This window comes from Typopeltis vanoorti, chromosome 19 (genome assembly GCF_054136105.1).
Source record: "Typopeltis vanoorti isolate ZY-2024b chromosome 19, IOZ_Tvanoo_1.0, whole genome shotgun sequence".
In the NCBI taxonomy this organism is placed as follows: Eukaryota; Metazoa; Arthropoda; class Arachnida; order Uropygi; family Thelyphonidae; genus Typopeltis; species Typopeltis vanoorti.
In genome coordinates, this window is record NC_143567.1 from 75,191,195 (window position 1) to 75,213,407 (window position 22,213).

The following is a 22,213-nucleotide window of genomic DNA, read 5'->3' on the forward strand; positions in this document are numbered from 1 at the left end:
TGTAGGGAGTTAGTTGTTGTTCGTGATATGTGTGCATTCGTTTTGTAAAAAAAAAAAAAAAAAAAAAAAATATCTAACTTTGTCCTCTCTTACTTAGTATGTGCTGCTTGTATTGGTTATGTTTGGATCTGTATGTATGTATTTAGGAATTGTCCATTGTATGGAAACCGACGCTACCATACAACCCACGACATCCAGCAATCACACCGACGTTGTCTGCGTATGGCGGATACCATGTTCGGTTGCATTTTCCTGCCAGTGACGGAACCGTAACAGTAGCCAAAAATATGGAGTCATGATAGCGTTTGCGTGGTGATAGCAAACACGAAACGAATACCCAACTCATTTTTGCTTCATTTCTGGTATGCTGGTTTTATTTATATTCTCCTCAGTGCTGCTTGTGCTTGTTAAGTGTTATCGACTACTATTCAACCGACAACATTGCATCGTGCATGGGATATATTTAGTTCACCGCATATGCCCTTCCAGCGCCCGTAATGTTACGAAAGATACGTCAGCTTCTCTAACAGGTTTCATCTGTGGTGACATCTAGCAAAAATGCTTCTTATTTGTGTTATAGCTGTTTTCTTTATATCCTATGTAAGTTCAGTTCCTCTGGTAAAGGAATGTTCGTTTCAAAATCGGCGGGCGAATTATTCATGATGCTACCTCCTCTACACATCGGTGCGTCATTGTGACGTCTGCCTGATGTAACCCTCTCTAGGGTTTCCACATCACAGTGATAACCAGGTGACCAGAGCCAAGCAAAATAGTCCATATGTGGTCTGACCAATGCCTTATATAGAGACATTATCCCTTATCCCCCAGATGTCAATGTACTTTTTATCATAGCCCCTATATAATGCACAGTCTTTGCATCGTGCAATGTACCCTCGGAACTTCAGTCCACTGTTCACCATCACTCCAAGATCTCAAATCTCATCCACTTCCTGAAGTACAGTTCCACCAATTCATTATGTAGCCTTATATCTCTGTATCCCAAAGTGTAACACCTTGCATTTATTATCATTAAAACAGCTTCCCCATTCATTTGTCCAAGCCACAAGTCTATTCAAATCTTCCCATAGAGAATTAACATCAGCACTATTCTTGATAATTCTACCTAACTTTGCATCATTGGCAAACATTTGAAGATCCCAGTCTATCCACATGAAATATCATTAACAAACAAGTTAAGTAGCAAGGGCCCAAGAACAGAACCCTGAAGCACACCACTAGTCACCTTCCTTTTCTGTGACACAGCTCCCTCATAACAACTTGCTGGTATCATTCAGACAGCAATCTCCGATCCATCTAACCAATGTGCTATCTATTCCTGCCTTCTAGCTTGTACACCAAATTATCGTGTGGTAATCTATCAAACGCTTTTGCCAAGTCCAAGAATATCACATGATTCTCCCTTATCCAACACATTTGTCACCATATCACAAAACATAAGCAGATTGCTAAAACAAGACCTACCCCTCACAAACCCATGCTGACCATCATAGAGAATGTCCATCAACCGAATAACTCAGTTTTTCCAACACTTCGATCACAATTGCAGATATACAGACCAGTCTGTAATTGGAAACTTAAGTTCTCAAACCATGCTTCTGGGGAGTGATTATTTTGCCTTCTTTCCACTGCAAGACTTTCATTAAATAACCAGGCCAAGGCTAATTCTTTTGTACATTATTTAAAAATACATGGCGATATGTCATCCATTCTCACAGCATTATTAACATCTAACCTAGGCAACACTTGCTACACCTCTGATTTCTTCACCTTTAATTCTCCTAATCCTTGCCTCCCTTCTACATGCTGCACAGCATCATTCACACCACAATGATATACACTGATGAAGTGTTCGTTAAATAATTCCACTATATCATTTGCTATGGTTACTCTGCTTCCATAACTATCCACCAGTGTCAACCTGCCATACTTATTTTTCCCCTTGCTTGCCATATAGCAGTAAAATTCACTTGGAATTAGCTTTGACCTTACTGGCCAATCTCCTCTCATATATTCTATTTATATAATGTTGCTACTAATTTAGTTGAGCACACATTTTAATTTAGGCTATGCAATCACAATAATACTTGAGAGGATCAAGAGGTGAGTGACCAAGATGGTGACACATCTGTGGAATGTCCCTTATGAGAATAGGTTGAAAATTTGTGGGTTACAAAAAATAACAAAATTGATTGATAGATGGAAAAATAAAAAGGGGGAGGAGAATATCATAGTGATATTTAAGTTACTTAAATGTCTAACTGGTTTTGACCTTTATTAATATAGGTCTCATCAGTATACAAGTAGCAGTCTAGTTGTAAGATATTTCATGCACAATCTTTGTTTATGCTTGAATAAAGGATAAAATAAAACAAGTATATACGATTTATCTATTATAATTTATTGATATCTACTAGTCAGGTCAATCAAATCCTTATTGAAGTCACCAATCCATTCTGATTTCTTTTCATTTAAATATCAGCATTATGTCTAAATGTTATCTTTATGTCTTGGAAAATCTAAAATCTGAAATCCCCTCTAACTAATGCTTAAAATTATATCTATTATAATTTATTGATATCTACTAGTCAGGTCAATCAAATCCTTATTGAAGTCACCAATCCATTCTGATTTCTTTTCATTTAAATATCAGCATTATGTCTAAATGTTATCTTTATGTCTTGGAAAATCTGAAATCCCCTCTAACTAATGCTTAAAATGCAAATGAGTTGCTAAAAGAAGATCTCTGAGCAAACTTGTACTGTTTCCCAATATTTTTTGTCTTTCTCTAGAATTCTTATATTCATCCTACTTCTGCATGCTTCAAGAATTATTACATATGAGAAATACTTACTTTTATTTAAAAGCTGTGTTAGGTTGGTCGATTGGTAGAGCCTCTGCTACTAATGGCTCAGTTAAGTAAGTTTGAGCACGGTTAGTAGTTGTAAGGGGAACCAATCATTCGATGCTGTTGGCACACTCTCCCTCGATGAGTCTTTGGACTCCCTGGAGGTGTCAAATAATAATAATAATAATAATTTATTGAAGTATGTGTATTTTATTAGAGTTAAGGACTAATAAAAGCCTTGTGTCATGATTCAAAGTAACATTAATTTTTATTCTTCTTCAGCCATTACATGTCCATTTTAGCTTTTTGTTCATCCTCCACCTAGTGATATGCTTTTTTCTTTTCCCTCGGGCCTCTTTTCTCTGTTAATTGGCTTTGTGATAGATTCTCTTATATTTCCAGCTCTTTACATGAACTAATATATTCACTCTTTTCTGTAGTGTCAGATTCAAATATTCTTATTATGCTGTATGGTAACATCTTTGTTATTATTATTTTCATTAATTTATGAATCACGGTGTCTCCATAGCCAATTGAAAGAACAGTGGAACATTGCATCCTTCGATTAAAAAAGACATTGATCCAATTCTTGTCTTGACGAGGGGGAATCCTTATGTGGGCTTTTTCAATTGAAGGTGAGTTAGCTGATCTCCTATGGAGGTAGCAGGGTTTTTTCTCCCAGAAACTTGGGTTTTTCATCTTGCGTACAGACAGATTGGCCTTCAAAACACACAATTTACAGATAAAAAACACTGTTGTTAGTGATGATGGGCAGTATAGAGTAGTGTCGTAGTACAAGAATTAAGTAGTAGTGGAGAGGGCGAGATGTATTTAGCAAAGCAGAGTGCCCTCCCGCAATGAGTCCTTGGACTCCCTGTAGTTGTCACATAATAATAATAATAATATGTGGAAAGGATTCAGAGGCGAGTGACTATGATTTTGGGTGGTCTGTGGAATGCTCCCTGTGAGGATAGATTGAGGGGTTTGTGGATTGCAAAAGTTGATTGATAGGCAAAAAAGATGGGATATGATAGAAACAGGCTAGAAGGGTTAGAACAAGAGGTCATCCCTGTAAGTTGGGTAAGAGTGTGGTTAGCAAGGGCATGAGGACTAGATGTTTTGCTAGGAGAGTGGTGAATGAATGGAATGGGTTGCCTGAGTCAGTTGTGAGTGCTTTGTCTGTTAATAGTTTCAAATAGAGGTATGATAGATATTTTGGTAATAGTTAGGGCCTCCCACAATGAGTCTTAGGATTCCATGGAGGTGCCTGTGTCATAATAATAATATTAATATTATTAGATGTTAGATAGGAACTTGACTCCATTAACATTGAACAGAGTTAATCTAAGGTATAGTCACTTAAGTAGAGCCCCCGTAGCTCAGTCAGTATAGATGAAGCCCTTTGGTCGGAAAGACCTGGGTTCGATTCCCATCTAAGATGTGAAGAACAAGGTGACTTAGCGGGTCTCATATGGAGGTAGGGGTTTTTTGTCCCCCAGAATAGGCCAACTAGTTCCCGTGAACACACACCTACAGACATAGGACACATTGGGAGGCATAGGGCCAGCCACCTCATCCTCATGATGGTCATGGTTGTAAAGTCCACAGCTAAAGAACATCAGTGGTTTGCGAAAAAGCTTAAGACAAGATGACAATAGTCACTTGAGGGCACCTGCTCTACACAATACCATCTATGATAGTGACACATCCATCACCAAAGAATGCCACAGTCCATGCAATAGAATGGGGAAAAAGATTAGCAAAGATTTGATCACACGTTAGCAAGAACCCAGAAAAGCAAAAACTGCTGGTGATAGTCCCTTTTTCTATCCTTTGAAAAATCTTTGTAATATGAAAATGTCTCACTCTATACTCATAGTCAATGTTTCACAATCCTGATATCATTTTTTAAATTAAAGTTTCTTCATTCTTACAAGATTCCTGCAGCCAGATTTTTTCTGATTAGAACTTTTTCAATGGAACTGCTATGCCCTTATTGCTACAGTACTGGTTGTCTTCACTTTGTAATGTATCCCTAAACTTCACATTTCTATTTACCATTATTTTGAGATCCCTAGGTCTACCTATAGAGTATGCACTTCCCATCTATGGATCCCAGAGTTCAAAGCTTTCCCCTCAGCTATACTATTCAGGCATCCAAAATATTTGCCTCTCTTTTCAGCTTCTGAAAGAGCCATAACATCAACTTCATTACTAATAATCCTCCTCAGTTTCATATTATCACAAGTAACTGTAGAACTTGTTAAACTGTTGGACTCCCTGGAGGTGTCACATTATAATAACAAGTAATCCCAGATAATATTAACATGAAGACTAAATAGTAATGCCTTGAGTACCGACAGTGGAACTCCTCCACCACCTCTCCCCCTGCTCCCAATACTCAATTTTTTGGTATGTCTGACAGCCAGTTCATTAGATTGATATTTGAACTCATTCATTGCAATTTAAATATCATCTTGTCATGTGACAAGATATTTAACTTGCAAATACTTTTTCAAAATTCAGAAAAACAACAGTATTTGTAGTTTCCTCATTAACTATACTTGTTTCTTTATTATATAATCCCATCAATGCCAAAGTTTTTTTTTTTTTTTTTTGTGTATGTGTGACTCAGTCCAGCAGTGTGAGAGGTCCTGTGTTCAAATCCTAGACAAGCCCTTCAATACCTTTTGTGGTCTATGAAAAGAAAGAAGGTTAGTACTCCTGATAAAGACAGACTGGCTTCTGGAATTAATTCATATGAGATTAAGGCTCGGCTGCTTACTTCACAGCACGTGATCAATTTTTTTAGTTGAAGGGATATTACCAGATTAATGTGGAGGAGATATTTTCATAGGGTAGAGAGAGAGACAGAGGAGAACAACAAACCATTCCTAGAAGCTATATAAAGAGCATGAGCAAGGGAGTGAGGAGCAGGTTCTTTTTATGGAGGGTAGTTGATGAGTGGAATGTATTGCCTGAGAGCAGTAAGTGCAGAAACTGTGAACTGGTTTCAGAAACAATTTGATATATTTTTGTGTGCGAGTGTTAACTTCCTGCGATGTGTATTTTGACTTCTTAGCAGTCTGATGTTAATAATAAGGTGACCAGCTTACTAAGACAAGAGTGCTCCTTAAAGAAATCATGCTGATCTCCATAAATAATATTTTCATCATCTGTCCAGTTCTATAATGCATTCCTACTAATTTTTTTCCTTAAATCTTAACAACTACAGAAAAATACAAATGGATCTGCAGTGTGCTGTTGCCATTTTACCACCACTTATGCAGCGACACTGTCTTACCCCTCTTATAGTATCAATAGCTGTTACTGTTCATTAGCATATTGCCTTAAAACATGAAGTGAGGTCTCAACACCATGTTGTATCTTAAGTACCTTGAGCCATATATTTCTCGTGCAGCTACTCTCTCTCTCTCTCTCTAAACACATACACACACACACAATACACTTTTTTTTTCACCTTACATTTCAATCTTTCTCAATTTTTCATGTTCTACTGACCTCTTTTACTTCAGATTCTTTTATACATTGTATTGCCTCAAGCTGTGTTTCTAAGTCTATATACCTGCCTTCTAATTCCACATGACTTCCTTTTATCCTATTCTCAACTCAGGACTGAGATTGCGCTCACAACTAGAACAAGGATGCCATCTCAGTTGAAATCTGTCATAATTACATGTTCACACTTCCTGAACTAACTTGCCTAAAGATTTTTCTCCTCATTGTCTTTTGTTCCATAGTCTATAGCAGCATTATTTTTGTCCTGTCTGTCATACCCTTGCACCATACACTCTGAAACCTGTCATTGCTATTTTCTTTTTGTTTCTCTCTCTCTCTCTCTGTGAGAGAAGGTGTGAAGCTTATGTGTTATCATATACAGTAGAATCTGCTTATTGTGTTCCTGGATAATATTATCAATCGGCTATTATTATCATATTGTTATTGTTATGTCTGTTCCAAAACACACCATTTAAAATGAATTAAAAATAATCCATTTATTATAATCAAAGTTTTGGTTATTGTTATCAAAATCCTGAAATATTTAGCCTTTTGCATCTCAGAATTAAGAACTTTAAGGATTAATCAGGAGAAAATTTGACAAAGAACATTTTTGTTGAAATTTGACTTTTGTGTTAATCTTCTTTTAATCTTATTCTTCTGTAAATCTTAAATCTTCCAGGCAAATGCAGGTGGGTATAAATACAGTCGAATTGTAATTTTTCAAGTTTATTTTTGTGACTTCTTTCAGTAAGTGAATTTGACTTTAAGTGCTCGTTAAAACAGCCCTTAGCATTATGGCAGAAGCAAGAAAAAAAGTAAAGATATAACCTTTATGTTGTTTTAATTTTAGAAGCTCCTCCAACCAATGCCCAAATGCAAGAAGTCATGGTGTGCAACATAAAGCAACGAACTTTGAAAGGCATTATGGGTGAGCAATTTATTCATGAAGTACACGACAGACAACACCAGATAAGTTTTTAAAATAAATTTTATGTTGTTGCTTATTAAAAAGTTATTTATAACAATAAATTAAATAATGTTCATTATAATAAATTGGAATAAATGATGCAATTTTTTATATCCTCTGCTTAATGTTATCATCTGGTTATTGTTATCGAAAAGTTACTGTCCCAAAGTGATCACAATAAACAGTGTTCCCTCCCCTGTCCCCTTGAAATACTTTCTTTTAGCTATTTGCATACCAGTAATCTACCAATAATCCTGTCTTGTCAATTTTATCTCTGATGCTTTCATAAATAGTTTATTTCAGATGTTTTATACTTTTATTTTTTTATGATTGATAATTGAATGTCATACATTAGGTCCTTTATTCTGGTTCTACAGATACAAGAAAAAAAAAAAGTAAGGGGGGGGAAGTTATTGCAAGTTATGTATAGAAATGCATAATTTGCAATAACTTTACTCCCTACATAAAAATCTCACGTACTGGAATCTTTTACGTAGGATAGTTCACCAGCATACTCCTGTGGACACATCAAAAAGTCATGGTTGTGATATCAAGTTTATAGTACTAGACATTGTATATAAGCTTGACTTGTAAAAATTTAAAGGTCATAATGGCCCATTCTAGATTTTTAAAAAATTCACCATTTGAGATAGGAAATACATGTTTGCAACAACTTTCAACTTCTAACGTTTTTTTCATTATTTTTCCAAATAACTCTTATTTGGCAAAATACAGCACAGACACAAGGAGCATATAAATGCCCTTTCTGTCTGTAAATGGCTTTTCAGCTAAGATGGATTGGCTAATCTCATGTGGAGGTGACATGCTTTCTTCTGGAAATTGAAGTTTACTTGGTGTGCAAAACAGACTGGCCTGAAAACACACAAATTGACAGACAGCAAACTATGATTATAGGATTGTTTGGCCATTGAACCTGATAAATAAGGGAAAAAATGGGATAAGATAAATATTCTCATCTACATCTCTAGGTAATGAAAGAACTCCAGTTTCTGCATACTCTTTCTTCTAATGTGCAGTGGTACAGATAATACTCTCCAAGGACATACACTGTAGGGACCCAGATCCTTCCCCCCATTTGATGACACTGTAGCAGAATGGTGTTCCACAAGCCAGCCACTGGATACTGCATAGGACTGAGCCTAATAGCTATGGATTACATGGCTTCCCAATCAGCTAGCAGAAATTCTGGTGCCACTTACTTGGAGGGAGTCCAAGTATGGCAGCATGTGGAGAACCGTTGAGGCCACACATGGACATATTTAGTTACCTTTGTGTTGTGGGTGATATATTTGTGAGTCTCTTTCTCTCCTTGCTTTGCAGTCTCATTATTTCTTCTCTACACTAACAGTGAACTGCTCTAACCAAACAGTTATACTGCAAATCATAAAAACTTTTGCAAAAAATATTAGAAAAATTAATAAAAATCCAATAAAAAAAAACCAACAGACAAAAAATTCTTACAGAAAAGTTTCCACATTGATTTTATCAACATTTGTAGCCCTGGGAGCAACATAAATGATGTTCACAATTACCACATAGTCACCCAACCAGGGCCTATTATTTCCAATGAAATCCTAGCTGGTAATCTTGACCTAATTTTGTGCATTCATCAGAACTTATATCTTATTGCAGAGAATGCAAAACCCTGAACCCCCCCCCCTCCCCATTTTTTTTTTTTTTTTTTTAAATGTTGGGCCCATACACAGGAGGTTGATTGATCAACCTATAGTACATTAGTACCGTGTATGGGTGGTGGGTTGGGAAAGGAGGAATTTGTTTACATTTGATTTGAATGACTTGTATTCGTTGGGAAACACAGCAGATGGGAGACTGTTCTACAGTGCAGCAGTTGCAGGGATGAGGGAAGAGGAAAAGAAATTTGTTCTGTTTGTTTCTAGGTGTACTGGGAAGGGATGTTGTGCAGCAGCTGCACGTGTTCCAATGAGCTGAGTACTGAGCGGGGGAATTATTGATGTTATTTCGGATGAGCATTTCCCATAGAAATATTTGTAGAATATACTTACTGCAGAGACCAAACGTCTGTGTGAAAGTGGGGGGAGAGAGTTGGTAAGGGATGGATCATTGATAAGTCTAATTGCCCTCCTCTGTTTTGAGTCGAGCATTTTGAGAGAGCTTTTAGGGACCCTACCCCATATTCTGGTTCTCTGCTTATTATATGTTGTTGAATCGACCAACCTTTGCTGGCAAAGGGTGGTCAATTGGTAGAGCCTCTGCTACTAATGGCTCACGCAAAAAGGTTAAGCAAGTTTGAACGCAGTTAGTAGTTGGAAGGAAATCCGTCGTTCGATGCTGTTGGCACACTCTCCCTCAATGAGCCTTGGGACTCCCTGGAGGTGTCACATAATAATAATTATTAAAATTATAATAACGGAATTAACTCACTTAAAATATTATTTATTAGTATCATTTTCGCCTGAGTATCACAGGCATCTTCAGTACATGTATAAAGCTAATTAAACAATAACTGACAATTCCAAAATCACCACCTAAGTAGCTAATGTAAGATAACTGAAAAAGGTCAATAAATTTCCTAACTTATATAAAAAAAAGGATAAATAAATAAATTATATATATATATATATATATACACACACACAATTAAAAAAAGATAGAAAAGATTAGCTGACTTATAAAGTACTATCTCCCACAAAGGGAATAGACGTAAACCATCGCCTGTGATACTCAGGTGAAATTATACTAATAAATAATATTTTACTTGAGTTAATTCCATTATTATAATTTTAATTATTATGTCTACTCACGGTATTTCCTTACTGAAACAATAATAATAATTCATTTGTGATGCAATTACCCCTCCCACCCCATTATGCTAAAAACTTGTGCTCTAGAGCTAACACGAATCATCTTTTGCTTCTTCAGTTCTTTCTGTTACAGTCATCTACCCTACAACATGGAAACAAAGCCACATTCAGTTGATTCGAAAAAGGGGATGGAAAGATAAAAGTGAGCTAACAAAGTACCATCTAATTGCATTTACTTTACTTCGGTTTTCTCAAATAAAAAATCATAGATGGTCCTGAAGCAAGAGGGATTGGATGGCTAACTTTAGGTCTCTAAAATCACAGATTCACAGCTGATCTTGTAGCCTTTACTATACACTTTTGTACAGAAGGCCATGGAAAGGTTGAAGAAACTTATGTTTTTACTCTTAACATTTCTGTGGCATTTGACTGGGTCTGGCACAGGCTTCAGCCTACTACCATACTATATGTCTTCTGTCCTTTGCAACTTAGTTGCAATCTCTCCTATAGCCTTTGCTGACTGCATGTCATAGTAGATGATTTTCTCACCAGTGCAAGAATAGAAGTAACCGTGGGCTATGTACTCTACTACTATCTTCCGCTCCTAAACTATTTTCTCTCACCAATGAAGGTTAAATAAGGTAGGTGTGAGATGGATGAATAAAGAGATTAAGCACGCAATACAGAGAAAAAGGGCATTGTGGAATCAGCATAAGAGAAGTGGAAATAACCAATTTCATGAGGTCTAAAAAAGACCAGGCAAGGAGGGTGAATTGGTTGGTGAGAGTAAAGAGAGGTATGAACAGCAGTTAGCTAATGAAGCCAAAAAGAATCCTAGGGAGTTCTTTTGATATGTAGCCAGCAAAAGAAAGAATGATTATGGAAGGATGACATTGATTGGAGAAAATGGCATAAAGACATCTGTTGCAGAATGTGTGGTGGAGATACTTAATGAGCAGTTCATAAAGATCTTTCAATCTTGTGAATGTGACTTCATGGAGAGATTGAGAGCAGTTGATGATGGGGAGGAGAGACTGACTGTAAGTGAGCAAGAGGTGTTTGGGGAGTTGAGTAAACTAGATGTAAATAAGGCTGTGGGACTTGATAATATATCACCGCGTATTCTGAAGGAATGTGCCAGAGAGTTGACACCTGCCTTGACATATTTTTTTAATACAAATCTTGCACTTGGTCAAGTTCCTAAAGAGTGGAAGGAGGGCAAGATTGTGCCACTTCATAAAAGAGGTGATCGAACTCAAGCATCAAACTATAGGCCTATCTCTGTGTCAGGTGTTGTGGTTAAGTTGTTGGAGAAGCTTGTGAGAACTAGGATCCAGAGTTGGGTTGACAACAATGGTATAATCTTTGATGGACAGCATGGATTTGCTAAAGGGAAGTCATGTTTTAGTAATCTACTTGCTTATTACAATAAAGTGACTGCTTCCTTGGACAGAGGAGAAGGATACACAGTAATATATTTGGATTTCGCAAAAGCTTTTGATAGAGTACCTCATGATAAGTTGACAGTCAAACTAGAGGAGATGGGGTTGGATATTAGATTAGTGCATTGGATTGGAGACTGGCTATCTGATAGGTATCAACAAGTTGTGTATGGGGGGTGCGATATCCAGGAAAAGGAAAGTCACTAGTGGAGTGCTTCAGGGGGTCTGTTTTAGAGCCATTACTATTTAACTTGTATATTAATGATATTGGCGAAGATTTGGATGGAGATATTCAGTTGTTTGCAGATGATGCAAAGTTGGGACGAACCATAAAGAGTAGTGAAGATGTTGTGGCCTTGCAAGAAGACTTGAATAAATTGAGTGATTGGGCATGAAAATGGGGATGTGAGTTCAATGTTGCAAAATGTAAGGTTTTAAAATTTGGAAAACAAAGATGGGATGCAGAATTTATGCTTGGTGAGAATATATTGTTGGAGGTAGAGGAAATAAGAGATCTGGGAGTGATAGTGGATAAGGGATCTAAAATTCAGGGGATACATTGCCAAAATTGTGAAGACAACACAAAGGCTTCTGGGAATGATGCCTCCCTCACTCCATTCCCAAAGACTCTGCAACTATCATCTATTCAAGAAACAGATTAGCAGATTTTTATATATATATATATATATATATATATATATACATACTTACACACAGCACTTTTGTACCATAGGTCTTGTGACTTATGTGTGGGTGTAATATGTGCCTCTGTGTGTGTGTTTAAACTTAGTTTAATGGCATGTCACATCCAAGTAAGTTTACTCTGCACAATTAACCTGTTCGTATAAACTAACCTACTAAACTTATAATAAGATGCTTAAGTCTATTGGCATAGTGTGCTATGTCCATCAATTGAGTGCGCTTTCTTGCCATGGGATTTAAAAAAAAAAACGTTTTTGGGAGGGAACCTGCTGCTGCTGCAGATCTTTGATGTCATTGTTATTGATTTAGCCTTGGAGACTTCAGAATATAGCTTAGCTCACTGATAATGTTAAGCTGTAGATTTTTCCAACTTCTTGTGGATGGGATTATCATAAAATATAAAAATGTATATTAATATATGAATATACAGTAGTATATTCATATGTTAATATTATATTATATATTATATATCTGTATATTTTCAATATTATATATTTAATAATAGGGTCATTCCAAGTAAAATCATCAGACGACATGCATATTCCATTGCATGTATAAATGAAACAAAAAATTAGACCACTAGCTTACTCAGTATTTAATATTGGTGGGGGGGGGGGCTGAGTTGAGTAGTCGATTTGAGAATACACATTACGCACGGCATACGACCTATGACTGAGCATCTGCGATGTTGGCTAATTCATAAGTAGTATAGAAATAGAAGATACGACACAACATAAATTTAAAAAAAAATGAATTTTAATTAAGAAAAGATTTTTGGAAAATTTTCTAGTGTTTTTTTTCTCTTTTTCTTTGGGGAGACAGGGCCCCTTGCCTTCCCCCCCCTCTGGGTGTGCCACTGAATTAGACTACTTGTGGATTCAACTTAGAGTCTATAGAGTAGAGTATAAAATGGGGGTGGAGAGCACTCAGAACACCTACAGCAGGTGGCTGTCGTCTTTAATAAAATTGGTTTGTCAAAAGTGCAAATAATTCAAAACGGTGTATGCCTCGAGGATACCTGGGGAAAAAAAGTTCTTTCATCTGAAGGATAGTATAACCAATTAATTTGCTTTCATCAAAATACAAATTTATGTAGCTTCAGTTTAATCTTTAATTTGATTTCACATGGAATGACTCAATGTATAAATACTTCAATTAAAGCACCATTATTTACATTATGCTGTTCTAGTTGTTTATTATGCTTTTCATATTTAATAGACTAAATGGGAAAGAAATGTGGAAGGAGTTTTCGAGTACGGCAACAGAAAAAATTAAAACAATCAGATGCACTTGATGATCCTAATCTCTCGACTTTCCATAATGTATATATTTATAAACACTTGATGATCTGGATGAAAAAAAATGGCTTTGTGCCATCAAAAAAATTAAAGCCTGTTGTTTTTAGTGGTATGTATCATATATTTATTCTCAGAAAAAAATAAATGGAATTTATAAATTCATTACTATACATACAACTCCATAACTGGAATGCATAAAACTTTTTAAAGAATTCTCTATATGCAACATGTTATAAAAAGATGAGAGGTATGTATTTTATCTAATTCAAACACTTATTAACATATAAACTAATTGAATAACTCCTTCCCTTCCATTCAATCTACTTCTGTTCTTTGGAACAGAAATTGTTCCAATCTTATAGCTGGTATGGAAAGTTTTAGCATTAGCATCTAACATGCTTAACAGCTAATACGTGTTAATTTATTTCTAATCTATGTAGCATAGCATTATTCACACCAGTATGAAATATAGTTGATTCACAATAGAGAATTTGTAACAATCGCAGGAATAATTTTCTTTAGTAGTTTGTATAAATGGTGTTTGTATAGTAAAAGTCTACTGTACAATGAATTCATGAGAACTTATTAAACAGTTTCACTACATCATCTGTAGTGGTTACTTCACCACTATGACCTTCTATCATTGTCACCTTTCTGTGATCATTCTTGCTGTTGCTATATAGGCCTTGAATTTTCTCTAGCATGAATGGACAGTTTTCTCTCATGTCTTTTTTCTTTCCATAATCGCTCAGTGATTATGGAAAAGGTATGATTTCCTTATGGTATTCAATCATTTATTATAATTGCCAAAAGACCAACTAAGTTTATCTCCTATGGAAACGCTATTATTACTGATCTCAGACTCAATTATTAACTCAATTCAAAGAAAACATAATCATTGTCTGTTATAATTGAAGTCAGTTATTATGCCAATTATATACAAAAAAAAATGTAATAAATCAAATATTATTTACAGTTATTATATCACAGAGAGTCAGGGAATCTAAATTATAAAGGGAGGAATGTTATGAATGTGAGTGTAAGAGCGACAATGTTATATAACTGTGTTCATGAGGGTAATGGACTTTGTCATGGAAATGTTGATGAGGAGAGAATGATTTCAGCTTTGTGTTCATCTAGTTCGGACCCAACAAACGTGTGTAAAGATGTCTACATGTATAAGGGATTAGAGAAGAATAGAGATCTGCAAGTTGTCCAACTGTGTCAGGCAGACAAGACTATACAAAAGAACAAACAGGTAGATTATTATGTCTGTACATGAATGATAGGAGTATCAGAAACAAAGGAGTAGAGTTTGTTGCCTTAGTCAATATGTTGCGACCTCAGATTGTAGGTATTAGTGATACCTGGCTATCAGAGTCAGACCTACTAACTGGTATCGAGTGTCAAGGGTACAGTATTTTTAGGAAGGGTAGAGAGGATAGGAGAGGAGGGGGGGGGTGCTGCTAATGATATCGAATGACTTGAATCCAGTTAGAGTTGAGACCTGTGATTGTAGTAGTAGTACTACTACTAACCATATATCATATGGCAGTGAGTTTGAAGCCATCTGGTGTGACTTGAAATCTAAGAAGATCAATTACATAGTGGGGTGTTGTTGCAGACCTGGTGGATTGGCTGCTAATGATGAAGAAATGCATCACCAAATAGAAAAGATGAACGTGAAAAGAGCAATCATAATGTGAGACTTTAATTATCCAAATATTGATTGGGTAGCAGTAGAATCTCATGAGAAGAATGAAAATGTATTTATTGGGCTGTTGTGGACAACTTTCTCAAGCAGCATGTGACAGAAGGAACTTGAGGTCAAAGAGTGTTAGATTTGATTATAGTGTCAGAGGGCGTTTCAGTTAAAGACATAACTGAAATTGGTGACAGTGATCATGTGGTACTCACTTGGGAAGTGGCAAAGTTTATGAATGTTCCACTCAGAAAAGTTTACATGCTGAACTACAAAGCAGGAAATTATGACCAACTAAGGAGTATACTGAGTTCAGTGGAATGGGATTGGTTGCTGGATGGAAAGAATATCGACAGTGCATGGGAAGCATTTAAGCAATGCTTAAATGATGCGATATCAAAATGCGCTTCGAGAGTTCTAAGAATAAATAGGGTAGGAGTCAAATGGATGTGCAATCTTATTAAGCAAAAGATTCGTAAGAAAAGGACGATGTGGAAGGAATACTGTGTGCGTAAGGATGACGTCCATTATGAACGTTATAAGCAGCAGGCCATAATAGTTGCAACTGTTGTATGGAAAGCAAAGTCTGAGTGTGAAAAGAAACTGACTCTGCATGCTAATGACAACCCACAAGAATTCTCTCAGTATGCTGCAAATAAAAGAAAGAATGAATATGAAAGAATAACTCTTCTAAATCCAGATGGCGTGAGGGGTTACAGATGTAGAAAAGAGGTTGTTCATCTAACGTGTGCCCATTTTGTTAAAAGCTATCAACCTGGTGTATGCAACTTTAAGCTCACTGCTACCTCTTCACTGGATGAAGAAATGCAGGTGTATAATAACAAGGTATTAGAGCTATTTCACAAATTGAATAAGAATTTGAATTGAATATTTCACAAATTGAATAGGGACTGATGGGATATCAGCAAGTGTGCTAAAAGAGTGTTCAGCTGAACTGGCTATTCTCCTGATCAGGCTGTTTAATATGAGTCTCGTAACAGGGAAGATTCTGCAGGAATGGAAGGAATGCATGGTAATTCCATTCCACAAGGGTGGTGCAAAGACCAATGTATTCAACTATCAACCAATTAGTATCTCAGGAGTGGTGGTGAAGCTTTTGGAAAAATGGTTACGGCTTGCATTCAGAAATGGATTGACAGCGAATTTCTACTTTGCAATGAACAACATGGGTTTACTAAAGGAAAGTCATGTTTTAGTAACTTGCTCACATTCTATAATAATGTTACCATTGAACTAGACAAGGGGAATGGATACTTTTGGATTTTGCTAAGACTTATGACAGAATACAGCATGGTAGACTGTTGCATAAATTGAAGAAAATGGGTTTGGGTTCAAGAATATTATCATGGATAAGAGGATGGCTCACTGACAGATATCAAAAATTGGTATATGGGAGATGTGAGTCTGCAAAATTTAAGGTAACAAGTGTGTACCACAAGGATCAGTGCTTGGTCCACTGTTATTCAATCTTCAATATTCTATACATTAATGACATTGGGAAAGATATGATAAGCAATATACAGCTATTTGTTGATGATGCAGAGATGGGTAAGGTAATCAGGAATGCAGCTGATATGCAGTACTTGCAGAATGATTTGAATAGATTGGAATTATGGGCATGGGGAAATGGGTATCAGTTCAATGTCAGTAAATGTAAAGTTTCACTTCGGCGTGATTAGATATCCAGTGCTGTGTTATATTGGTGGGATGAGGCTAGGGATGTTGGAGTGTTAGTAGATAGGAAGTTGAAGTTCAGCGGCCATGCTGCAAAAATTGCCAATACAACTCAAAAGATAATTGCAATGCTTAAACAAACGTTCACATGTAAAGATAAGGATGTCAATTTGCCTCTTTACAAGGCTTTAATAAGACCTCACTTGGACTATTGTGCACTGGTCTGGTTTCCTGGTTTCCATTGTGATTCTGATATATTGGAGAGAGTACAAAGGAGAGTGTTAAAAATGATATCAAGATTGTGGAATACTGATTATGAAAACAGATTGAGAATTTGTAGACTGCAGACACTAGCAAACAGGAGAAAGAGGGATGATATGATTCAGACTTACACACTTCTGAAAGGGTCATACAGAATTCAAAGGGGTGACCTGCAGGCACACGAATAGTATAAAGTGCAGGCCAGAAGGGTAACGAGTGTGGTAAAAAAAAAGCAAAAGTGGATTATGAAAGGAAACTAGCTATGCAAGCAAAAGAAAATCCCAAACAGTTCTTTCAATATGCTGCAAGCAAGAAAAAAACTGTACACAGCAAAATGATTTTAAGGAATGACGATGGTAAGGAGGTCACTGAATCAGTTGATATAGTGGAGTTACTGAGCGCGCACTTTGCAAAAGTATATCATCCAGGTGGTGACATTGAAGAAATGAAGGAACCATTAGTTTATACGGGAATTGTGATGAGTGAAGTGGATGTGAATAGTCTATTACAGAACCTTAATGTGAATACATCTGTGGGATTGGATGGTATACCGGCACCGGTCTTGCATGAAGCGGCTAAGGAATTATCAGTGCCCTTGACCATGTTGTTTAATCTGAATCTCAGGTCTGGTTTAGTCCCGAAGTGTGGAAAGAGGGAAAAATAGTTTCACTGCATAAAGGAGGATCCAAGATTACGGTTGCAAATTACCGACCGATCAGCATATCAGGAGTCGTTGTCAAGGTCTTGGAGAAAGTAGTCAAGGGAAAAATACAGGAATGGATTGATTAAAATGAGATACTGTACAGGGGACAGCATGGCTTTGTGAAGGATAGATCATGCCTCAGTAACTTGCTCAAGTTTTATAACAAGGTGATGGCTGAACTGGATAAGGGAAACGGGTTTACAGTGATACTGCTGGACTTGGCAAAGGCGTTTGACAGGATACCACATGGAATTCTAATCCGTAAACTACAACATATGGGAATGGATATAGGGTTGATGAGATGGATAGGTGGGTGGTTGATGGAGAGATATCAAAGAGTAGTTTATTCAGGAGTAGAGTCCAAAAGACGACCTGTGACTAGTGGTGTGCTGCAGGGTTCTGTTCTTGGACCACTGCTGTTTAATCTGTTCATTAATGATATAGGGAAGGATTTAAGTGGAACAGTTCATTTGTTCGCTAATGATGCAAAGTTGGGTAGGGCGATAGTGAATGCAGAAGATGTCAGAATCTTGCAGGATGACTTGGATAGATTGGAGTTCTGGGCTAAGGAGAATGGATGTCAATTTAATGTGACAAAATGTAAGGTTATGCATTTTGGGGTGAAAAGATTAGCAGCAGTATACCACATTGGTGGAACTGTACTCCAGGAGATTGATGAGGCCAGGGACTTGGGAGTGTTGGTGGATAGGGAGATGAATTTTAGGGGGGCACATTGCAAAAGTAGCTAAATCAGCTCATCAGCTCACTTGGTTGTTGAAAAATACCTTGACGAGCAGAGACAAGCAAGTTATTGTACCTCTGTACCAAGCCTTGATAAGACCTCATCTCGACTACTGTGCCCAGATTTGGTCACTTCGGTTCCTTCTTGATGGGGAGGAGGTGGAGAGGATCCAGAGGCAAGTGACCAAGATGATAGCAGGTCTATGGAATGAACCATATGAGAACAGGTTGAAGATTTGTGGGCTGCAGAAACTAGTTGATAGGCGGAAAAGGGGAGAAATGATTGAGACATTCAAATTGCTAAAGGGATTCTATAGGATTAATTTAGAGGATATTTTTGAGATCAGGACTGGTGGTGGGAGAACTAGGGGACACCTATGGAAGCTGGGCAAGAGTGTAGTTAGCATGGGTGTTAGAGCTGGGTTCTTTACTTTTAGAGTGGTAAATGAGTGGAATAATCTGCCAGAGTCTGTTGTGGGTACTATGATGGTGAGTGAGTTCAAGGCAAGGTATGATAGATACTGTGAAAATGTCGTATAGTTGTGTGGACATGGTGTTTAGAGCCTCCCTCAATGAGTCTAAGGACTCCCTGGAGTCGCCTGAAATAATAATAATAATAATAATAATAATTTCATTTGATGAAATTTTTCGATTTATGGAGGGTGGAGAAAGGACAAGAAAGCATCCATGGAAGCTGAGAATGAAGGCTGCTAAGAAAGAGATGAGGGCTAGATTTTTCTCTCAGAGGGTGGTGTGTGATTAGAATGGATTGCCATTGGATGTTGTGAGTGCAAGCAGTGTGAATGAATTCAAGAATAAGTATGATAGAAGGTGTGTGGAATATGTGGCCTCTCTCGATGAGTCACTGACTCCCTGGAAGTCTCTTAATAAAAATAATAATATATATGACCTATAAGGATTACTAAGTTACTTACATATTTTCTCTCAAATAAATTGCTCATACAAAATTAGAGATAAATGTGCAGTGAGCTCAACTTAAAAGTTTAACTCATAATGACAACCATGTAAGCTAAGATGTAACACTAGCCCTTCAAACTACACTTTTTACAACAGAAATAAAACTTCTGCAGTTCTGAGTGGACTGAACAGATTAAATAATCTCATCAATATTCAGAGTTCAAGTTATGCATGATTTCGTTATTGGCATTTTCACCTATATGCGTTTCATTATTATGGTACCTAAAAACTATTGCTGTTTCCTATTCCCATCTGCTGAGTCCATTTTGTGATCCTACTGCCTTATTGGTTTATGCAGTATTGTCTATCTGTAAAAAAAAAAAAATCTGCTCCCTTTGAGCAGGATGCCTAGCAAGAGAAAAAAACAAATTAAACTAAGTGAAAAGAAGAATGTGAATTAAGACCATATGAAGAAAAGGCCTAGGAAATCCCATTCTTCAGTGATAAAATTGGAAGTTCTGAATCTTGATAGAGGTGAACATAGCATGGACATTCAGAGGGTCACAGGATTGAGTGATTCTAGTGATAATAGTTGATGCAACTTGCAAGAGTGCTCAATTCTGCATGAATCTGAGCATGACCAGAGTATCGAAATCTCAATGTCATGCAATTGAAAAAGCAGAAAGGATATGAGGATCGAGCACTACAACCAGCAGAACATGCTTTTGTTTGGAGCAGTCATATGAGAGAAAGCAAAAGATTTGTATGAAGATCTGACAAAAGATGAAAAGCAACCACTGAAGTTTGGGTAGTTTGACTGCTATGAGTTGCTATGCCTTCCACAATCTGAACATGGCTGCCTAAGCTGCAGCTCATGTTGCCATTGAAGAATTTCATGAATTTCTCTTCAAAGATAAGATAGCAGAAGAAGGTTACACACTAGGAAGTTATAATCAGAAATTAAAAACTACAAGTTGGGTTTCAATTGAGAGATTATCAAAAAAGATAGCCTTCACCCTCATACAAGTCTTCAACTTTAGCATGCCAGCTAAAGATGTAGTTAAAATGTAATCATGAAAATAAAGAACTACATACTTTAATAGTTATTTGTTTTATACATACTGAATATTTCATTTACTACTTTTATATCTTAACATGTATGACAAATAGGTACATTTTTTTTTATTAAATTCATCTTGAAAGGTTGCAGTCTACTTGGAAACACAACCTTTGTTATCCCATGTTATAAGCCTCCCATTTGACAGATTTTGATATATGCAGCAATTCTTGAGAATGCAATTACCACATGTATCAAGTTACCTGCATTAGTAACAGTTCATTTCACCTTCAACATGAGAGAAGTAGAGAAACAAAACAGTCCTTCCTAGTTGAGAAAAAATTCAGACAGAACACTGCTTTCATTTCAAAACAGAGAATACAATTTCTTACATAACATAATGGAAGTACATATAGTTTCTTCTATTCCAATCACTGTAGGAATTATCAATAGTTCTTTTACTTCAGTTGAACAAATTCCTGTAAGAAGGCTTGAAAATATTGGCATATACCAGTTGCCATTAATAGAATGTAAATCTGTGCGCTTCTTAAATAAAAGCTCAATCCTTAAATTTAATGAAAATTCAGGATCCAAATTATTCCATACTTGAATTTACCCCCCCTCATTGTTATGTTATCTTTCTCACCTCTCACTGTTATTCTTCTCTGTTGCTAGTCAATGAAATGCTATGATTATTATAATTATTATTTTCATCATCCTAAGACCCCATGGAGTCACAGACTCATCTAGGAGGTCCATTTTGCTATACACACAGTTCATCATACTGCACCTTAAACACATTCAAACTCTCCACAGACATCACGCTCTCAGGCAATGCATTCCAATCATTCAAAACTCTCCATGTAAAAAACCTGTTTCCCACCATTTTATGAAAAGCCTCTTCAGTGTTAATCCTATAACAACCCCTTACCAACTTGTACATCTCTATCATATCACCCCCCCCCCCCCTCTTTCTCCTATCTACTAGACTGCAAATTGCATTGTCTCAACCTTTTTCTACATTCCAGAGATCAGAAACTATTTTGCTGAATCGCCTCTGGACCTTCTCCAACATCTCTCCATCCTTTTGAAAACCAAGCGACCAAATCTATGCACAGTAGTCCATATGTGGGTATCCATATCAAGGTATGGATACCCACATACCTGATATGGACAGTAGTCCATATCAGGGCCTTATGAAATAGAACCAGAAATGGATCCTTCCTTCTAAAAGTCAGTGTGCTCCACATCATTGCCAGAATTCATTGTGTTTTCTTTTCAATTTTGGCAGTATGTCCTCTAAATTTCATATCTTTATTCACCATCACCCTGTGATCTCTTATTTCCTCCACCTTCAACAATATATCCCCACCAAGAGTAAATTCTACATCTCATTTTTGTTTTCCAACTTTTAAAACCTTACATTTCACAATATTGAACTGTCATCCCAACTCCCATGCCCATTTAGTCAGTCTATTCAAGTCTTCTTGCAAGGCTACAACATCTGCTCTACTCCTCATAGTTCATCCCAACTT

General features: G+C 36.7%; 1 protein-coding gene and 1 non-coding gene across 5 annotated transcripts in view; both read left to right on the forward strand.

The window, feature by feature from the left end:
• Positions 1-22,213, forward strand: part of LOC150096253 (SET domain-containing protein 4-like) — a 151,405-nt gene continuing 129,192 nt past the window's right edge. For 2 of the 4 annotated variants that reach the window (XM_090409100.1, XM_090409103.1), the window contains exons 1-3: positions 1-362; positions 7,239-7,357; positions 13,527-13,710. In XM_090409100.1, coding sequence (XP_090265226.1) covers positions 7,262-7,357; positions 13,527-13,710 — 280 coding nt within the window. In that variant the 5' untranslated portion in view covers positions 1-362; positions 7,239-7,261. Of the gene's footprint in view, positions 363-7,238; positions 7,358-13,518; positions 13,711-22,213 lie in introns of all 4 variants that reach the window. The other 2 variants (XM_090409102.1, XM_090409101.1) reach the window with 2 other exon arrangements.
• LOC150096254 (U6atac minor spliceosomal RNA) lies at positions 5,559-5,677 on the forward strand. Its single transcript, XR_016550002.1, has one exon. It is a non-coding gene; the product is annotated as a U6atac minor spliceosomal RNA (small nuclear RNA).